Consider the following 20,836-nt stretch of genomic DNA (forward strand, 5'->3'; position numbering starts at 1 on the left):
CCAAAAGACTGGAGAGGCTGGGCAGTGGTGGCGCACGCCTTTAATCCCAGCACTTGGGAGGCAGAGGCAGGTGGATTTCTGAGTTCAAGGCCAGCCTGGTCTATAGAGTGAGTTCCAGGACAGCCAGGGCTCTACAGAGAAACCCTGTCTCGAACCCCTACCCCCCACCCCCCAAAAAAAAGACTGGAGAGATTTGATGACAGCCATCCTAGAGCCTGGCCCTCAGCTACAATGGCTGACATTGTGGAAAGGTAAGGCTTTGATTACTGTCCTAGAACAATGTCTCACAATAGCTTTATATTTGGGACAAGGTTGAACAACAGGGAAGAGTTGAATCATTTACAAAGGTAACCCAGGGTTCATTTGAAACTTTCACAGATTTTTTTTACAAGAGTAGCCACAGCTCTAAATAGAGCAGCATCAGATCCAAATGCTAGAGGAAATCTTAATTGAATCTTTAGCTTTGGAAAATGCTAACGATAAGTGCAAAAAGGCTATTAAGCCATCAAGAGTAAGATCTGCACCTCTTTATGAATGTATTAAAGCTACTCTGGACATAGAAGCAAATGCTCACTATTCAGCTGTAGTTGGACAAGCACAGGAGATAAAGAAAAACATGATACCCATCATTGTGGCTGTGAAAGATCAAGTCATTCCCTAAGAAACAGGCAACCAAACGATTCCTAAGGAAAAATCCTTCTAATAGTGTCTTAGGGTTTTACTGCTGTGAATGGACACCAGGACCAAGGCGACTCTTATAAGGACATTTAATTGGGGCTGGCTTATATGTTCAGAAGTTCTGTCCAATATCATCAAGGTGGGAGTGTGGCAGTGCCCAGGCAGGGATGGTGCAGGAGGACCTGAGAGTTCTACATCTTCATCTGAAGGCTGCTAAGACTGGCTTCCAGGCAACTAGGATGAGGGTCTTAAAAACCTATGCCCACGGTGACACACTTCCTCCAACAAAGCCACACCTACTCCAACAAGGCCACACATTCAAATAGTGCCACTCTCTGGGCCATGAATATTCAAACTGCCACAAATGTTAATAATTCTGGGGGACAATTTCCTTTGACATGTAGAAGATGTGGAAGGAGTGGGTATATGGCTTTTAAATGTAGGCCATTCAAAGATATAGGAGGCACTTCCTTAATTTCAGAAAACTAACTAAGGGGCTTCACCTAAGGCCAGACAAAAAACAATATGAGCCATTTGTTTCCTGTAGCTAAGGGAAGATGTTTCTGAAATACAATTTAAAAATTCAAAGTCTGATAGGACAAACAGAGCTGCTCAAAACTCAATTAAGCCACTTAATGAAAATCAAGCATCTCCTAAAGATGAAACAAGAGATTCTAAAGATACTGAAAAACAGTTATTTTGGCAGACTACTATAAATGATAAGAAACCAAGGTTAAAATTACAGTTAGATGGAACTGAGATGAAGGGATTAGTGGATACTAGGGCAGATGTAACCTTAACATCACAAGATTCCTGGAATCCAGCTTGGCTGCTTCAAAGGGTATCTACACAGCTCCTAGGTATTTGACATTGTCGCAGGTACAACAAAGTCTTAAATGGATTAAATGTATAGGACCGGAAGGTAAAAGAGAAAAATTAAAGCCATATGTGGCAGATGTAGCCATGAATTTGTAGGGAAGAGATCTATTGCAATAATAGGAAACACAAATGAGCAGGCCTCTAATTTGAGAGACAGGCTATAAAGAGGAAGTGTTTCTGTTAAGAGAGAGAGAGACAGAGAGATGTTATCAGGGACAGTTGTAAACTGTCCAGGCTATCCATAGACAGATACAACAGAGACAAACTCTTCAACCTTGGTTGAGGGAGCCACTGCTGATAAAACACCAAGAACCACTGGGCAGTGGTGGCACACACCTTTAATCCCAGCACTTGGGAGGCAGAGGCAGGCTGATTTCTGAGTTTGAGGCCAGCCTGGTCTACAAAGTGAGTTCCAGGATAGCCAGAGCTATACAGAGAAACCCTGTCAAAAAAACAAAAACAAAACAAAAAAACCCACCAAGAACCTCACCACTAAGGTGGTTGATGGACCAACCTGTTTGTATTGAGCAATGGCCAATGTCAAAGGAAAAATTACAGGCACTAGAACAGCTAGTCCAAGAACATCTGGAGACTCAACCAACCAGCCCTTGGAACTCTCCTGTATTTGTCATTAAAAAGAAATCAGGTAAATGAAGAATGTTGATAGATCTGAGAGCAATCCATAAAATCATTCAGCCAGTGGGCTTTTTGCAGCCTGGAATCCCTTTGCCTTCCTTGTTCCCTAAGGAATGGCCTATCATAGTGATTAATCTAAAAGAATTGCTTTCTCACAATCTCTTTACAAAAACAAGACAGAGATTTGCCTTCATGGTGCCCACATTTAACCACTCAGTGCCAATTCCAGTTCCAATGGAAAGTCCTACCACAAGGAATGTTGAATAGTTCTATCTTATGCCAATATTTTATATAATAGTCATTGGGAATAATTCATAAACAATTCCCTCAATACATAATTTACCATTATATGGATGATTCAAATGATCCTACAATAAATGTTTAATGAAGCAAAACAATTTTTTTTTCTTATTGGGGATTACAAATTGCTCCTGAAAAAATACAAAGAGGAGATTCTGTTAATTATCTAGGATGTAAGATTAATCTGCAGGAAATTTGACCACAAAAGGTAAAAATTGAGAGAGACCAGCTAAATACCCTTAATGAGTTTCAAAAATTACTGGGAGATATTAACTGGCTTCAGCCTACACTTGGTTTGACCACTCAAGAGCTGAGTAGAACCTTGCAAGTTCATATTTCAAACCTTGCAAGTTGATAATGAATTAAATAGTCTTAAGAAGATTATCATCTGAAGCTGAAAAGGAATTGGCTCCGATAGAAAAGAAACTATAAAATGTCCATGTAGATTGTATCGACCAAAAGTTGGCTTGTACTTTACTTATTTTGCCTTCTACTCATTCTCTCACAGGAATTCTTTTGCAGAGGGAAGATTATATCTTATAAGGAACATTTTTAGCACACAGAGTAAAAAAATAAAAGGCCTATATATAAAAGGCCTCTGAACTGATTCTAAAATGAAAAATGAGACTTCATCAATTAGCTGGAATAGATCCACCTGAGATTGTGGTACGTTTTACCAATGCTGAAACTGCCTCATTATGGGCACAAGATGAACATTGGCAAAGAACTTGCAATAATTTTTTTGGAGAAATTAACAAGAAATACCCAAAAAGCAAGTGACTTCAATTTATAAAAAGAACTAATTAGATTCCCTCTCATATAATAAAAGTGACACAAATTTCTGGAGCCCTACATTTTATACTAATATAAATAAAGGGAAAAGCAGGTTATAAGTCAGAGACCATAAGTAAGGTGGTTGAGTGTCCTTATAATTCAGTTCAAAAAATCAGAGTTATATGCAATTCTTATAGTGTTATTAGATTTTTACAGAGTCTCTTAATATAGTAACTACTCTCAATATGGAGAAAGAGTTGTTTGGCATATAGAAACTGCTGAACTTATTCAGGATGAGTCTAAATTGTTTATTCAACTACAACAAATGATCAGAAATAGAATCATCTTGAATATAACATGTATCAGATTCCCATACAGGTCTACCAGGTCTTCCATCAAGGTAATGATGAAATTGATCAGCTATTAATAGGAAGTGTGCTAGAGGCTTCAGAATTTTATTTTTTAAAACACCATGTTAACAGCAAAGGTTTTAAAAAGGAGTTTTCTATCACTTGGCAACAAGCCAAGGAGGTTGCAACGGCAAAAGCATGACCTACTCCTTCCATATGTAAACAAACTCCATTATGTACAGGAAGTAACTTTAAAGGCGCCCAAAGAAATGAAATTTGGCAAATGGATGTTTCATTTTACAGAGTTTGGTAGACTGAAATATGTGTACCACACTATAGACATATTCAGGATTTCAGTGGGCAACTGCTTTAACTTCTGAAAAGGTTGATTATGCATTTGTTAGAAGTTATGGTCATTATGGGAATACATGTACAACTTAAGACTGACAATGTTCCAACATAAGTCTCTAATAAAATGAAGTTATTTTAAAATATATTATGCTATCAAATATATTACAAGTATATCACACAATCCTACAGGACAAGCAATTGTAGAGAGATCCAGTCAGACTTAAAAGATGCTTAACAAGCAAAGACTGGGTACCGCAGACCCCAGAGACAGGTTACATGGAGCTTCATTAACTTTAAGTTTTGAATGTTAGTGAACAAAATACTACAGCTGCTCAGAGACATTGGGTTATGGAAAAAAACCCACTGACCTAACCCAGACTATTTAAATAAATAAATAAATAAATAAATAAATAAATAAATAAATATGTCCTAACTTCAGAATTGAAAACAGAAAATGTGCTGTGCTGAGGAAGAGGTTATGCCTGTATTTCCACAGGAAAAGAAAAGCTATGGGTTCCTTCCAAGTTGATAAAAATCACCCATGACAAGGAAGACTTCCTGAAGACCTCAAAAAATCAAAAGGATCCATCAAACTGGTAATATACAATGTCAAAACCTTTATTAAAACAACTCTGAAACTGACTAGTACATATAAAACTTCACTATGCATGGCCAATAAATCTTGCTGGCTAGAAAATGTTCATACTTATTATAACATACCATCTTTTCATATGGCATGAATGGAGATCAATTTTGCAGTTTGATTATATGATCAAACTAACTCTTAAAATAAACAGTTGTCTTTCATCTGCACAAACAGAGCAGGAAATCATTCTTAAATTGATCTGTTCATCCTGCACATTCCACAGAAATGTCATTATAGAACTGTAGATTGTTTATAAGGTTTGTATATTGCAGAATGGAAGCAGCCTTGACAGGATTCACCCTTGGAGATGCTGAGATGCTGAGATGCTGAGATGCTGAGGCTTTCAGTTCTAGCTCCCTGCTCGAGCCTACCTCAACTGCATGGAAGCTGTTTCCTCTAAAACCCGCATCTGGGAAAACTTCAGAACAGCTGGCTCACTTGGTCCAGCCTTTCAGACTGTTAAAGTCAGGATTTCATTTAAGCCTTCACTTTCTCAGCATAGAGACTGGACAACAAATGCTATAGCTAGCTTTCTTAAGATTAACCACTTTTCTAATTTTCTTGAGCCCCCCAAAATGAATTCCTCTCCCCAATTCAGCAAGAAGCTATTATAAGAAGTCCATTGTCCCACCCAGTCTATTATTTGGTTTTGGTCACTTTACTATATGTTGTCATTTTAAGGGATGATTGCAAATAATTATGGTCTTAGGGGGAAAACAAAATAGAGATTTTTTTTCAAGGATTTTTTCTCTTTCTTTTTTTTCTCGTTCTTTTCTTTTTCTCTATCTTTCTCCCATAGGTAAGAGAAAGGGGGTTGAAAGAAAAAGAGGGGAAATAGAAATAATATAAGAAATTAGGCAAATAAGGGTAGATTATTTAATCTACTCTTAAACAAAATAGAAGAATTTATAGCCATAATTTTACATTGGTAGAGATCTTCATATTTTGGTGAAAAGTTGAGGCTGTATTTTGTTACATTGATATATAATTTTGTATATTGATACAGGTTTAAGATTTTCATTGGTATAACTATTTGTATATTGACACAAAGTTTAAAATTAATTTTGTTGCAACATAATATATATATATATATATATATATATATATATATATATATATATATATGTTTTAACTCTTGTATAGGTAATATACCTATGCAACTCATTTAAAAGTACAAGGTTTAGGGGTAGAGAAATGGCAGTTTTAAGAGGCTGCTCTTCCAGAGGTCCTGAGTTCAATTCCCAGCACCCACATGGTGGCTCACAACTATCTGTAATGGGATCTGATGCCTTCTTCTAGTGTGTCTGAAGACAGTGACAGTGACAGACATATACATAAAATTAATAACTCTTTAAAAAGCAAAAAACCACCCAAACAAAAAAACAAATAGAAATATAAGGTTTATTCTAAGTTCTTTTAATAGCTGCTATTAGGCTGGGCAGTGGTGGTACACGCCTTTAATCCCAGCACTTGGGAGGCAGAGGCAGGCAGATTTCTGAGTTCGAGGCCAGCCTGGTCTACAGAGTGAGTTCCAGGACAGCCAGGCTTACACAGAGAAACCCTGACTTGAAAAAACAAAACAAAACAAACCAAAACAAGCCAAAACAAAACAAACAAACAAACAAACAAACAGAAATAGCTGCTATTAGAAACTGTTTAGGATAATTAAGTAATACAAATTAATAGTCAGTCAATCAAACTCATGACCATGTTAGATACTAGTCTAGATTATCATATGAATATACATCTTGGATTGTACAGATAATAGGTACCAGGAGACAGGCAACGTTTGCTTGTTCAGCTATGCTATGAATAGATAGATGGTCTTCAAAAACCTCAGAGACTCGCAGATTATTGTAGTCTTAGATTTTTCAAAACCTACTTTAATAAGTTTTTTGTTTTTTGTTTTTGTTTTTGTTTTTTTTTGTTTTTTTTTTTTTTTTGTTTTTTTTTTTTGGTTTTTCGAGACAGGGTTTCTCTGTGTAGTCCTGGCTATCCTGGAACTCACTCTGTAGACCAGGTTGGCCTCGAACTCAGAAATCCGCCTGCCTCTGCCTCCCAAGTGCTGGGCTTAAAGGTGTGCGCCACCACCGCCCGGTAATAAGTGTTCTTAAATGCTTAAACCTCTCTTCTAGTCCAACACCCAGCAGAGGTAGTGAGAAAAAAATGTTATTAGGATATGGGGGAAGTGGACCTGTTTAGCAATAATTCTTTGGAGCAGATCTAATTTGCGTTATCAGGATATATACCAGCCGTCCAGTTCAGTAGTGTCAGGATAGCAAACAGGAATCAGCAGTGGTGGCACAGCCTTGCAGAAACAGCCAGGCCTCTGCTGAGTCAGCACAAGTAAGCTGGAGTGACCAGAACCAGCAGAGACGCCAGGAGAAGTTCCCTGCTGTGTTTCTCTCAACAAAGTGAAGATCAGTAAAGACAAAGACACAAGGCCAAGCAGCACTGCAGAGCTGGCTCTACAAGCAAGCAAGCCCCTCTGTAGTCTGTTGAGTCCTATTTACACTCTCCACACATCACATGTCCTCCCATGGGTCTTGCCTCTTCATGTGAGTCTGTCTTAGCAAAACTTCACATTAGTCTGTATTAGCTGACATCACTCTGCCAATTGGTCCAAGTCCGTGGATGTGGCGAGAAGCCACCAGAACAGCACCAGAAGTTTGTTTTTTTGTTTTTTGTTTTTTTGATATATTTCTCTCTATGGAGTCAGGACAAATGATGATAATTAGGGAATGGAAGGCGTACCAATACCATTCATCATGGTCCACCATGTGTCTGCCCCAGCAAAACATCCTCTCATCTGTGTCCACATCAGGAGAACACTCTTTCACGTGTCTACCCCAGCAAAACACCATCCAACACAACTGACTTTCCAAAGAAATCATGTTTCCTCTTCAGATTATGGCACCTAAACATAATGTTATTAATTTAAGATTGTTTTTTTATATTGAGACATGTCAACTCCTAGCAGTACCCCGTTCTGGAAGAAGATGATGAGCGTTGAAAGGCCTCCATATGGAGTTGCTTCAATTGTAGCAAGGTAGCCACTGGGCAAAGAAAATACCCATGCTTCTTTCAACTACAGACAAATCTGTCCAGAAAGGACAAACAGAAAATGCTGCCCAGAAAGGACAAACGGAAGCAGGGAAAGTCAACTGCCAAGCTCTGCCAAAACAGGGTAAGCAAGTCCTTCATAGTTCCTGCTTCACATAATGTCTGCCAGATACTCTGGGCCAGAAGGCTGAAGGTAGATGCTCCAATGTTATAGGCAATATTGGGGACCCTCCAGGTGGTCAGCTGTCTCTGACATTTCTATAATTTTTGGAAATTGTGTCCTTGTGCTTCCTACATACTCAGGTAATATTTGTTTCCTTTTCAGGTCTCTGATGGAATTAAAGACTAGATAGTCATAGTCTGACTATAGGCTTAAGTTGTTTAGGATTGAAGAATATGTTCTAGGTTTAAGAAGATATTTTTAGGATGATAATACATGTTACGATAGAAATTGATTTAGATTCAGAACTATGAACTCACCAGGATAGGATAGATAATAGAATATTTTCTCCTGAGTTACCAAATAAGAATAGACTGAACTTTTTAAATATAACTCTTACCTAATAATTTTCATAATCATTCCTACTGCATGTTATTTTTTTCTTTATTTCTTTTCTTTATTTATTTATTTTTTGTTTTTCAAGATAGGGTTTCTCTGTGTCATCCTGGCTGTCCTGGAACTCACTCTATAGACCAGGCTGGCCTCAAACTCAGAAATCTGCCTGACTCTGCCTCCCAAGTGCTGGGATTAAAGGCATGTGCCACCACTGCCTGGCAGCTATTTCTTATAAGAAAAAGAGCCTTTTTATTTAGACAAAAAACAGGAGAATTATTAAGATTTGCTCTGTTGCTATGTATTGCAATGCTAAATCTATACCCAATATATTAGCCTATGAGTGACTTCTCATAGCTTTTGTTGTATAAGACCTTATTCCTTAATTTTAAACCATTGGTTAAATAAAAATGACTACAGCTGTGAAAATAAAATTTGAAAGCAGCATTGAAACAATAACAAAAAATTCATGGTCAGCAAAGACCACCAACAATTTGTTAAATATAGTCATAATAAAATATTAAGTCCCTGCAGGGGCAGGGTGACCAAAAATAAAGGCATGCAAGGGCGTGCCCAGACAAGTCCAAACAAGCCCAAGTGAGTAATGGGCTATCTGGTGTTTACTTCTCTCTCCCTCCCTTTCTTGGAGGTCCAAGGTTTCATGGTCAAAAGTATCTAGTCATCCTGCCAGCTCACACATAGCCAGTTCTGCAAGTTGCTGATGTTTGAAATATCCAATCATATGTAACCGCGCCAAATTTTCCCACTCTCCCCAACCCCTACCCATAAATATCCCAAGTTTCCTGGGTTCTGGGTCGGAACCTCTGTCTCCTGCATGAGATATGTTCCGGCCCGAGGGCCCTTGTCATTAAACCTCCTCTGCAATTGCATCAAGAAGGTCTCTCGTGTGTCCTTGGGGTGTGCAGGTCCGGACTTGGGTGAGGGTCCCCTTGCGGGGGTCTTTCATAGACAGTTACTGGAGGGGCTAGAGGTAGGCAGGTTTTGAGCTACTTGGTTATGGGTTGCAGAGAAGAAGGAGGAAGCAGGAGAGAGGAGGCCATCATGAGAGATGGACCATGAGCACATGGCCAGGAGAGACAGCAAATATCAAGTACATCACTGGGGAGGTAGCCAGGCCAGCAGCTAAAAAAGTAGTTACCCCCCCCCCCCCCCAGTAATTGTCAAAGGCAAATAAAATAACCATAGTCTGAGTCTGCTATAATTTATAATAATTGTACTACACAGGAGAAATGGGATTTTGAGGTCAGCCTAAGCTGTATAGTGAGACCCTGATTTAGAACAAGCAAAACCCTCAGATCTGCCCACATCAGTGTTGCTGATCTGCACAGGTGTCCTGGCCTCACTGTCTCTGGGGACTATACTCCTGTCACATTGCTGGGTTTTAATCTGTAGTCTGCCGTGCACAAGGTGTCTTGGTTGCATTAATTTTGTCTGTTTTCATGGTACTGGAAATGAAACCTAGAACTGTATACAAATTAATGCTGTGCCCAGCACTCCATCCCCAGCACAGAGAATGGCTTTTGGTTTTTGTTTGTTTATGTTTTTGCTTTGTTTGTTTTTTTGTTTTTTTTTTTTACTTTTTGTTTCTTGTTTTTTTTTAATATTTTATTTATTTATTTTATATAACTGAGTACACTGTAGCTATCTTCAGACACACCAGAAGAGGGCATCAGATCCCATTATAGATGGTTGTGAGCCACCATGTGGTTGCTGGGAATTGAACTCAGGACCTCTGGAAGAGCAGTCAGTGCTCTTAACCACTGAGCCATCTCTCCAGCCCCCTCTTGTTTTTGTTTGTTTGTTTGTTTTTGTTTTTGAGACAAGGTTTCTCTGTGTAGTCCAGGCTGTCCTGGGACTCATAAAGCTCTGCCTGCCTCTGCCTCTTGAGTATTGAGATTAAAGCCATGCACCACCACCACCCAGCAGGAATGATGTTTTATTCCAAGTTCTTGGTGAATGTACTGTCAAAATCCACAAATAACTGACACCCAGAAAGACTGTAAGATGAAGGATTTTGTTTGGAGTCCTGGGCTTCCTTCCCACTCCCAAACTCCTACTCCCCACACCTCACGCCTTCCTAACCCCCACCCTCTGCACCCCCACACCCTGCCATAGTTCAGCAGATTCCTTTTCCTCCCTCTTTCTCCACCCCCACCCACTTAGCAGAAAGGATCCTAGGTGTCCCAACCCCTCCACCTGCAGTCACAAACCATCACCCCCCACAGCCCCCTCTCTACAGGATGCTCTCATGCCATAGTCTCCCTATGACTTCCTCATCCCCAGAGAATTCCAGGGAGCCCATTCCCAAATAAACCTTGCTTTTTTACTTTTAGTTCAGCTGAATTGAGTTGTTTCTTCTGCGAGAAGACCTATCACATTTAGGCAATAGTTCATGATACAAAACGAGGGTGTGTTTTACAGTGAGTTTCCAGGAGAGACAGCATTTACCCAGTTTTGTCTCTATGTACAGCTAGAGAGCAGAGGGCCCTGGTTTAGCATGTTGCACCACTCTCAGTGCTGTACATCTGGTGGCGACTGCCTGCCTGCCTCAGCACAGAATGCTGGTAGTATTAGTATTAATTTTTAAAATGTTTTTGCTTTGTTTGTTTGCTTTTTTCTTTCTTTTTTCTTTTTCTTTCTTTCTTTTTTTCTTCTTTCCTTTTTTTTTTTTTTTTTTTTTTTTTTTTGATAGGGTTTCTCTGTGTAGCTCTGGCTGTCCTGAAACTCACTCTGTAGATCAAGCTGGTCTGAGACTCACAGAGATACGCCTGCCTCTGTCTCCTGAGTACCAAGATTAAAGGCATGCACCACCACCACCCAGCAGGAGTGATTATTAATTTTGTTCTTTTAGAAAAAGTAATTATGTGTAATATTCCAGGCTGGAGGCATGGCTCAATGGCAGAACACTCGTCTAGCCTGTGGTAGGCCATGGTTTCCATCCCCACCACAAACCAGAGACAACAGGAAAGCAATATATATTCCATGTACCATACTAAAAAGCTGCAGCAGAGAATAAATAAAATATTTAATATTGTGGAAGCCTTGTCACACACCGCAGTGGACAGGCATGGAGGGCAAGGCTAAGCCGTAAGTCCTGGGTGTGTTGAGAGTGATCTCAGCCATAGACCACTAAGAGCTGAGCAATGTCACATGTTCTAAGAATGATCTTACCAATGTTGTCTGGCTGTTTCCGCCCAGAGCTGACTGGAGCAGTTTGGTCAGAACAGAATCCCTGTAGGGAATATGCAGAACTTTTTTCCCCATGGCCGAGTCTGCCAGAGCACTGGGTGAAGTAAAAAAACATTGAACAATCAGTGGGAAGGATAAAAAAGAAACTGCCTGGCGGGGGGTGGGGTGTGGGTGGGGGTGTGTGGTAAGCTAGAGATGGCTCACACATCCCTGCTGGGAACCAGCATTGTGGTTTAAAGGCCATCCTGTGGGTGAGCTGCTCTGTGGAGAGGCATCCCCCAGCCCCGTAGGTAAGCTGCCCCTGCAGAAGGTGAGCCAGGACTCATCCCTCCAAGGAGCCACCTCACTTTTTTGAGTGCTTTTCCTCACTCAAAAACCATAAGCAAAGCTAAATCCTTCCTCCCTTCATGTCAAGGAGAAGCCAACACACCCTGTACAATGACAATAACACAGAATAGCAGATACTTGTGCAAGAGTGCCCAAGCAAGAAAGGATGTAAGCCAGAAACCTTGTGTACACAGCTTCATTTACACAAAAGACAGAGACTGCAGAGAAGACACCAAGCTGAAGAGCATGTACTGCTCATACAGAGAACTCCAGTTTGAACCACATAAGTAGCTCACAACTGCCTGTAATTCCAGCTCCAGGGGATCTGGCGCCCTCTTCTGGCCTCCACGGCCACCTGCAACTCATACGTGCATACTCACACTCATAAACACAGACATAGGCATAATTCAAAAAATTTTAAATTATAAAACTCAAGACTATTAGGCACAAATTAATCTGATAGTAAAGGCCAGCTTGTTTTGGTGATGTGACAACAGGGAGGGGGTGTGTATTTGTGTGCTCTAATGGGGAGGAGTGTGTTCCAGTGGGGAAGGGTGTGATGGAGATTCATCATTTCTGAAAGTCTTCTATATTTTGACATGGGTGCTAATTAAATTGTGTGTGTGTGTGTGTGTGTGTGTGTGTGTGTGTGAGAGAGAGAGAGAGAGAGAGACAGAGACAGAGAGAGACAGAGACAGAGAGACAGAGAGAACATGCTTATATTAATTCATTAAACAGAGAATTTAATATTTATATACTTCAAAACTAAAAACAAAAATATGCATGTTACTGTAATTTATACCTTAATTAATGAGATTTTTTAAAAAGAAATTATAGCACCTTATCTTTTTACATGAAGTCATGCCACTAGCACTCAGAATATCAGAATCAGGCCCTGCACCTTGCCTGGCAGCACAGTAGAGCTGGGACTGGTGGCAGAGGGAGGATGAGCATGCCTCAAAGGCATGAAAGCAGGAGAGCTGGCCCTGCCCCTTGCTGGCTGCAGCCCTGGGTGAGTTAGCCAGGGCAGTGCTGGAGAGCTCCCCCTGGTGGTGTGGGTGTGGAAAAGCTGGTGGGCTGGCCAGCTCAGCTACCACCAATACCCAGATCCAGGGCTTTGGGCTGGTCTACCCCAACATCTATCTAACCCATCTATGAGTTGCTGAACTGTATGGAAGGCCTGTCCAGATCCAAAGCTGCAGGACCTCCAAGATACAGGGCAACAACAGGATAACCAAAAGTCCGGGTGAAGATCCAGTATTGATGGAGTAGCAGAAGCCAGAGGCCTTGAACCAGACCATGACCTATTGCAATGAATATTTGCAATAAGATGTGTGGACAAAAGGGTACGCTGTGGGACATATGTGACACACCAATGCTTCCACAGTGAGATTTTTGTTTTGTTTTGGTTTGGTTTTGGATGGATATAAAACGATGGGGAGATGAGTAGTATTGGGGTGCATGATGTAAAATTCATAAAGAATCAATTAAAAAGTTTTAGAAAAATGTGCCCCCATATATGCACTAATATTCATGTGATAAAACAAGATAGGAGAGTACTGGAGGACGCTCACTGAATGAAGGGTAAAGAATGGAGTTCAGATTGCAGCACCCACCTAAAAGCCAGGCAGGTGTGGCAGCGCCACAGAGCTTGTGGGGTGGAGACCAGGGATCTCCCCATGGAACCCTGGGGAACCTGCTTAGCTAGGTCCATCTTCATTGAGAATTCCTGCCTCAGTAAATCTGGTGGAGAGAGTTGAGGAAGACACCCTGCATCTCTGGTCTCTGCACACAGGTGTACACACGTGCATACATACCCACTCACAGGTGTGCCCGTAAACATAAAAAGACCTCCCTGGCAAAAAGAAAAGAAAGAAAGAAAGAAAGAAAAAAAAAAAAACAGAAGAAAGTAATAAAGAAGAAACAGTGTGGGGGAGGGGTAGAACCTCTAAGAGGAGAGGACGGGAAAAGAATTCTGCACCAACCAGTTTTTGTGTTGGTTATGTGAATATTTTATTAGTGTTATTTTGTTAAGCGTTAATGAGTTTTAAATATACAGGAGGGCAAGGCATGAGCTGATGATGCCAATGAATTATGAAATAAAGATTATTATTAATCTAACTTATTTCTTTTGCCTTGGTAGGTTTTGGAGCTGGGATCCACATCTTGGGCTCACTACAGAATGTCACCCTCTGTCTTTTATGTCATTGTTAAGTGTCATGTTGTGTTGGTTTGAGTGAGAATCGTCCCCATGGCTCATATGCTTAAATGTGTGGCCCTCATTTGGTGGAACTATCTGGGAAGGATTAGGAGGTGTGGTCTTGGAAGACGTCTGTCACTGGAGGCTAGCTTTGAGGTTTCAAAAGCCCACACTATTTCAGCTAGCTCTTCCCACCTTCTGCTTCTAGATCAAGACATGAGCTTTCAGCTGCTGCCCCAGTGCTGTGCCTGTCTGTCCATGTTCCCCACCATGGTGGTCATGGACTCATCCTCTGAAATTATAAGTGACAGTAAACTATTTCCTTTATAAGTCATGGTGTCTCTTCAGAACAACAGAAGAATAGCTTCTATGAATATTCATATGCCAGCCACGTACCTGATGACGTTCCCTAAACTGGTTAGGCTTAAATTGACCCTCGATCCTTCCCGTAGACGGTCTCCTTCAGACCCCGATGATCTCTGCCTCTCGCTTCCTGCCAAGTCCACCATGTTGATGCTGGATTGTTTGGTAAGAGCTATGTCCAGGAAAACCTGTAGAGACACGATGCCTCAGGCTGTTAGGCTGATGCCCAGGAGACAGACTGGTCCATAAGCTTACACGGTTCCTCAAGGTGCTATCTCAGACTCCAAAAATAATAGACCAATGACAGTTGGCACTGAAGGTCTGACCCTGTGCAGAGGCGGTTGACAGAGACAGAGCTGCCTTCCAGGTCCGAGTGTCCTGCTGCTTCTCTCCAGTTCTGCAAAACTCTTTTGCAGAGACATATTGGACATTGGGCAGGCATTTAGTTTTGTTGTTGGGTTGGTTTGGCTTGGTTTTTTGAGACAAGGTGTCTCAGTGTAGCCCTGGCTGTCCTCGAACTTACCGTGTAAACCAGGCTAGCCTCCAAATCACAGAGATACCCCTTTCCCCTAGAATAAGAACTTCAAATAACAGGGTGAACTTCATATGCAGTGTGAGCGTTTTACTAACATGTTAAGATTCATTCAGGGTGGTACTTCAAATGTACAAAATTCTCTCCCTCTCCCTCCCTCTCTTTTCCTCCCCCTCCCTTTCTCTTGTGTTTCTGTATATGTGCATATTTGTATGTGCATGTTTTCATATGTGCTCATATGTGTGTGCATGTACAGGTGCACATGCATGAGTAATGAGTGTCCGTGCAGAAGATGTAAGCTTCTATCAGATGGCTTCCTCAACTGCTCCATACACATGCATACACTTACACATACAATTAAGCCTCTGTGATCCTCCTGTCTCTGCTTCCTCCGTGTTATGATTATAGGAGCATGCCTTGCTCTTCATGTGGGAACTAGGGACTTGAACCCTGGCCCTCCTGCTTGCACAGGAAGTGCTTTACTGATGAGCCATCTTGTTCTTTAGAATGCTGTACTTCATTTAAGCCTCCCAATATGCTTGAGAACAGAGCTATCAGCCCATTTTACAGAAGAGGAAACTGAGGGTTGGGAAGATGATCTCCTCAAAACCATAGCACTGGTAACTGTCAGACTTATCTGCCCTCTGTTCCTGGTGTGAACATGATAGTTTCCACCATTGCTGGTTCAGCATTCGCCCAGGATGCAGGGGCAATGGCCTCTAGAGCAGCTTTGGGATGTTACTTAGCTATGTCCTGATGCCCATCGAGATTGGAAAGATAAGTCCTCTCTTGTTTACCAAAGGCTTTAGTTAGTGGGTATTACAGGGATTTCCAAGTATTAATCTTGGTCAGAGTCTTAGGAGGGTGCTTTAGCACCTGGCTATACCCTTGGCTCATGTCTGGTCCTCAGGCTGGTGACCATGAACCTGCTAATCTAAATTCTCCACTTAGATCACAGGGGCTTATGACCCTTACCAACTCGGACTCAAAATTCATTCCTCAAAGTGTAGAATTTACTAGAGGAAAAACAGCCAACCTTGTCCCATGCCATTCTGAAGACGTTAAGTGTAAGACTGCTTCACTGTAACTAACAGCACTGCCTGACTGAGGGACAGATGGGGAGAGCAAGACCCTCACCTCTTTTCATGGCCTATGGTTGGAAGCGGTTACCTTAGCCCACTGGTCCACTCTGAAAGCACTCACTGCACCACTCCCACCCTGCCCGCCAGGAGCCTGTGGCAGAGGAGCATCCCACCTGCTTGAACTGGATGGCAATGAGCATGTGGGAGCGGCTGCTGCTGGCGTTCATGTTGGTGGATGCTGTCATCCTGATTTTTGATCCTTGCTCCACCAGCTTCTCAATTTGTGCATAATCCTCACAAGGCACCCACTTCAGACCTTCCACAAAGAACCCCAGCTGTGGGTCCTCCCTGACTCTTAACCCTCCAGGAGCTTTGGTTCTAGACAGCAAATCCCTGATCTGTGGGAAGAAAGACAAGAAGAAATGGGACATTGTTTAAGAAGGTGGATTTTCATCTCTTTCCTTGTTATATCACTGCCTGTGACATTTTAGGTGTTCTGTAAATATGTCTGGCCTAGTTGAATTAATACTGAGTTTCTATAGGAACCAGGCAAGCTTATAACTGAGCTGAGTAATAAATAGAAAAAATGTGCAAGAAAGTAGATGAGAAAGGCCAGATGGTGATGGGGCACACCTTTAATCCCAGCACTCAGGAAGCAGCAGCAGGAGTATCTCTGTGACTACAGAGCCAGTTCCAGGAGAGCCATGGCTACACAGAGAAATTCTGTCTCAAAACAAATAAACACAAAAAGACAAGAAAGCCTAACATAATAGTGAAACAAAAAAAGTAATTACCAGTGTCCATGCGAGCACTCATGAGAGCACGTTCGTGTGCATGTGATCATGTCAACACGGTGTGGAGGTCAGAGGACAGTGTTGAGGTGTTTTTCTCTCCTTCCACCCTTATGTGGGTTCAGGAGATTGAACTCAGGCCACCAGACAACAAGCACCTTAATCCTCTGAGCTATCCTGCTTGCTCCCAGAAACCTAGCTTTTAAGTTGAGCAATTATTTTTGGAAACACAGTTTAATTATTTTCAAGAACTTCCTATCTGGATGCTAAGTGTGCTGTGAGAACTTCCTCCTGATCCGTGGGAAGAGCTCAAAGGATGCTAATGTACATAGGCAGTGGGAGCCTTCTGCAGGGCAGGGAAGAACTGGGAAGGTGGACCGTAAGCTGAGATGTTGAGTGTTTGTACTTCTTTGACTATAAACAGATGTTTTTTTTTTTTTTAACTTCTGTGCTTGAAATATATTTATCTCTTATCTATAAAAAATTCTCTTGGAAACTTATTATAACTATTACTATTACACCATTGGGATGGAACCAATGACTTTATCTACCTCTAAGGTATAATGAGTTCTAGCTTAGCCTGGACTACAGAATGGTACCCTGTCTCTGTCTCAAACAAAACAAAACAAAACAAAACAAAAAAACAAGGAAACCATGTTCTTTCTCTTCTCCTTTCAAATCTGTTGCAGGCACAAATCTGCAAACTACAGGCTATGAGTCAGATCCAAGGCACCAACTGCTTTGCTGTGACCCTTCAGCTTAGAATGTGTTTCATACTTTCACATGATTGGGGTGAGGGAATTAAAAAAATAATATTTTGTAACACATGAGAATGATATGGAAATGAAACTGAGCATCCACAAGCATCCATGAGCATCCATGAGCACCCATGAGCATCCATGAGCACCCATGAGCACCCATGAGCATCCATGAGCACCCATGAGCATCCATGAGCACCCATGAGCATCCACGAACACCCATGAGCATCCATGAGCACCCACGAGCATCCATGAGCACCCATGAGCATCCACGAGCACCCATGAGCATCCACGAGCACCCATGAGCACCCATGAGCATCCATGAGCATCCACAAGCACCCATGAGCACCCATGAGCATTCATGAGCATCCATGAGCATCCACGAGCACCCATGAGCATCCACGAGCACCCATGAGCATCCATGAGCACCCATGAGCATCCACGAACACCCATGAGCATCCATGAGCACCCACGAGCATCCATGAGCACCCATGAGCATCCACGAGCACCCATGAGCATCCACGAGCACCCATGAGCACCCATGAGCATCCATGAGCATCCACAAGCACCCATGAGCACCCATGAGCATTCACGAACATCCATGAGCATCCACGAGCACCCATGAGCATCCACGAGCACCCATGAGCATCCACGAGCACCCATGCGCACCCATGAGCATCCATGAGCATCCACAAGCATCCATGAGCTTCCATGAGCACCCATGAGCATTCACGAGCACCCATGAGCTTCCATGAGCACCCATGAGCATTCACGAGCACCCATGAGCTTCCATGAGCACCCATGACCACCCATGGGCACCCATGAACATCCACGAGCATCCATGAGCATCCATGAGCATTCACGAGCACCCATGAGCTTCCATGAGCACCTATGAGCATTCACGAGCATCCATGAGCACCCATGAGCACCCATGAACATCCACGAGCATCCACGAGCATCCATGAGCACCCATGAGCACCCATGAGCATCCATGAGCACCCACGAGCATCCATGAGCATCCACGAGCACCCATGAGCTTCCATGAGCACCCATGAGCATTCACGAGCGCCCATGAGCTTCCATGAGCACCCATGAGCATTCACGAGCATCCATGAGCATCCACAAGCACCCATGGGCACCCATGAGCACACATGAGCACCCATGAGCACCCATGAGCATCCATGAGCACCCATGAGCATCTACGAGCACCCATGATCATCCTCATGGGTGTATAGCAAGTCATTGTGTGTGATGGTGCTCATATTCTCCAGTCAGACAGCACAGGCTGCAGAGCCTCAAGAGACCTTTTTAGTCCCCAACAGCATCTCACCCATGACCAAGAGGACTTCCAGATACATAAAGCCATGACCTTGAGCCAAGAAAGGACAGATGTCTGAAAGACGGCATGTCTGGAAAAGGGGGAATTTGCTGTGGTGATGGTTAGAGTGAGCATGACCTCACAGGCTTCTGTGTTTGGATATTGGCTAGCTGGTCCTCAGTTGGTAGAACCATTTAGCAAGGAGTAGAAGGTGGGAGAAGGTGTGTCACTGGGCTGGGCTTTGTCGTCAGTGGCTGTTTCCTGTTGGTGGGTTCCGATGCAAGCTCTCAGCTGCTGTTCCAGTGCTGTGTCTGTCTCCTGCCATGCTCTCTGCCACAGCGGTAATGGATTCTTACCCTCTGGAACTATAAGATTCAAAGAAACCCTTACTTCTATTTATTGCCCTGGCTATGGTGTTTTACTACAGCGGTAGATAGTAACTAAGACAGCTGCTATGTGGCTAAAGCACAGAGTATGAAGAACACGAAATTTGAGATGGTACTGGAGAGGCGGGGGGGGGGGGGGCATGCAGTACAGGATGACAGGTAGTCAGAGTCCTTGGTGTTAGTAATCTATGAAGTCACTCAGGTATGTGTGTCAGAGCATGGGCTCTCAGGATGGATGTGGCTCAGTGGCAAAGCCTGTGTTTAGTGTGTGCAAGGACCTGGGTTTGGTTCTCCACAGAGAGGACTGGAGAGGGACACAGGCAGACAGACAGAAACAGAGAGAGAGAGAGAGAGAGAGAGAGAGAGAGAGAGAGAGAGAGAGAGAGAGAGAGAGATTCAGAAAGACAGACAGAAATAGATAGTAGGTAGATAGATAGATAGATGATAGATAGATAGATAGATAGATAGATAGATAGATAGATGATAGATAGATAGATAGATAGATGGTAGATAGAGGGCATGTTACCTGTTCATTGTAGATTTCCAGCATGCTAAACATGACCTGTAGAGAGAGTAATGAGTCAATATCGTCCTGAAGTCAAGAAGTGATGTAACAGGGAAAACACTAACATACTCTAGTAAACTGTGTCACACTGCATGGTTCTTAAGGAATTTTATATAAAGACACAAAACCGGCTTGAGGTGCTGCCCAAGTAGGAGGACCTGAGTTTGGATCCCCAGCACACAGAAAAAGCCAGTGGTGCCTGTGCTCACCTGTGGAGACTGCAGATAGGAGGCACTCTGGGATTGCTGCCGGCCAGTCTATCTAAAAATCAGGGAACTCCAGGTTCAGTGAGAACCCCTTCTCAAGGGAACAAGGTGGAGAGTGATGGAGTGGACACCCAGGGTCCTCCTCAGTTCTCCACAAGTGTGCACAGAAGCATGTACACCTACCTGTACAAATATGTGTGCATGCACCTTTTATCATATACACATGTATATACTCACATAAGAGATCCAAACCCAAAACAAACAAGCAACAACAACAACAAACCAGACACAATACAGGGACTGTGGGGTGGGCCTGTATTCCAGCACTCAGGAGACCAAGGCAGGAAAAATAAGGAGATTGGAAGGGAAAAGGGGAAAGGGGAGGGGAGGGGAGGTGGTTTCTGCTATTCAGTGCTGTGGGAGGGTCAGTGCTGTGGGAGGTGTCAGTGCTGTGGGAGGGTGTCAGTGCTGTGGGAGGGTGTCAGTGCTGTGGGAGGTGTCAGTGCTGTGGGAGGGTGTCAGTGCTGTGGGAGGTATCAGTGCTGTGGGAGGGTCTCAGGGCTGTGGGAGGGTTTTAGGGCGGGCTTTATAGAAACACCCCACTGCACACACATCACACTGACTCTGGCGATCCAGCAGTTTTTAGAACAGGATCTCACTGCCAATCCATAGGTTCTGTATGTGTGGATTCAACCAACAGTTCGTCAAAACAAGTAACCACAAAAATACTCTGCCTCTGCCCCAAGCAGTGCAGGCTTTTGTCTCCTTTGTGTTCTGCCTGATCTCTGTTGCCATCTAGAACTAGCTGAGACAAGGACTGTGCCTGTGGGTGTTTGCTGACATTTTACTGTCATATTTTGGAGCTAGT

General features: G+C 42.8%; 1 protein-coding gene across 1 annotated transcript in view; it reads right to left on the reverse strand.

Moving 5' to 3' along the window:
• The window catches only part of LOC117721452 (kinesin-like protein KIF28), a 54,537-nt gene that overhangs the window by 26,341 nt on the left and 7,360 nt on the right, over positions 1-20,836 (reverse strand). The window contains exons 4-7 of the mRNA XM_034520099.2: positions 19,724-19,759; positions 16,118-16,342; positions 14,364-14,518; positions 11,423-11,534 (exon numbers count right to left, since the gene is read on the reverse strand). Of these exons, the coding sequence (XP_034375990.1) occupies positions 11,423-11,534; positions 14,364-14,518; positions 16,118-16,342; positions 19,724-19,759 (528 nt within the window). The remainder of the gene's footprint in view (positions 1-11,422; positions 11,535-14,363; positions 14,519-16,117; positions 16,343-19,723; positions 19,760-20,836) is intronic.

Source organism: Arvicanthis niloticus, chromosome 16 (genome assembly GCF_011762505.2).
Source record: "Arvicanthis niloticus isolate mArvNil1 chromosome 16, mArvNil1.pat.X, whole genome shotgun sequence".
In the NCBI taxonomy this organism is placed as follows: domain Eukaryota; kingdom Metazoa; phylum Chordata; class Mammalia; order Rodentia; family Muridae; genus Arvicanthis; species Arvicanthis niloticus.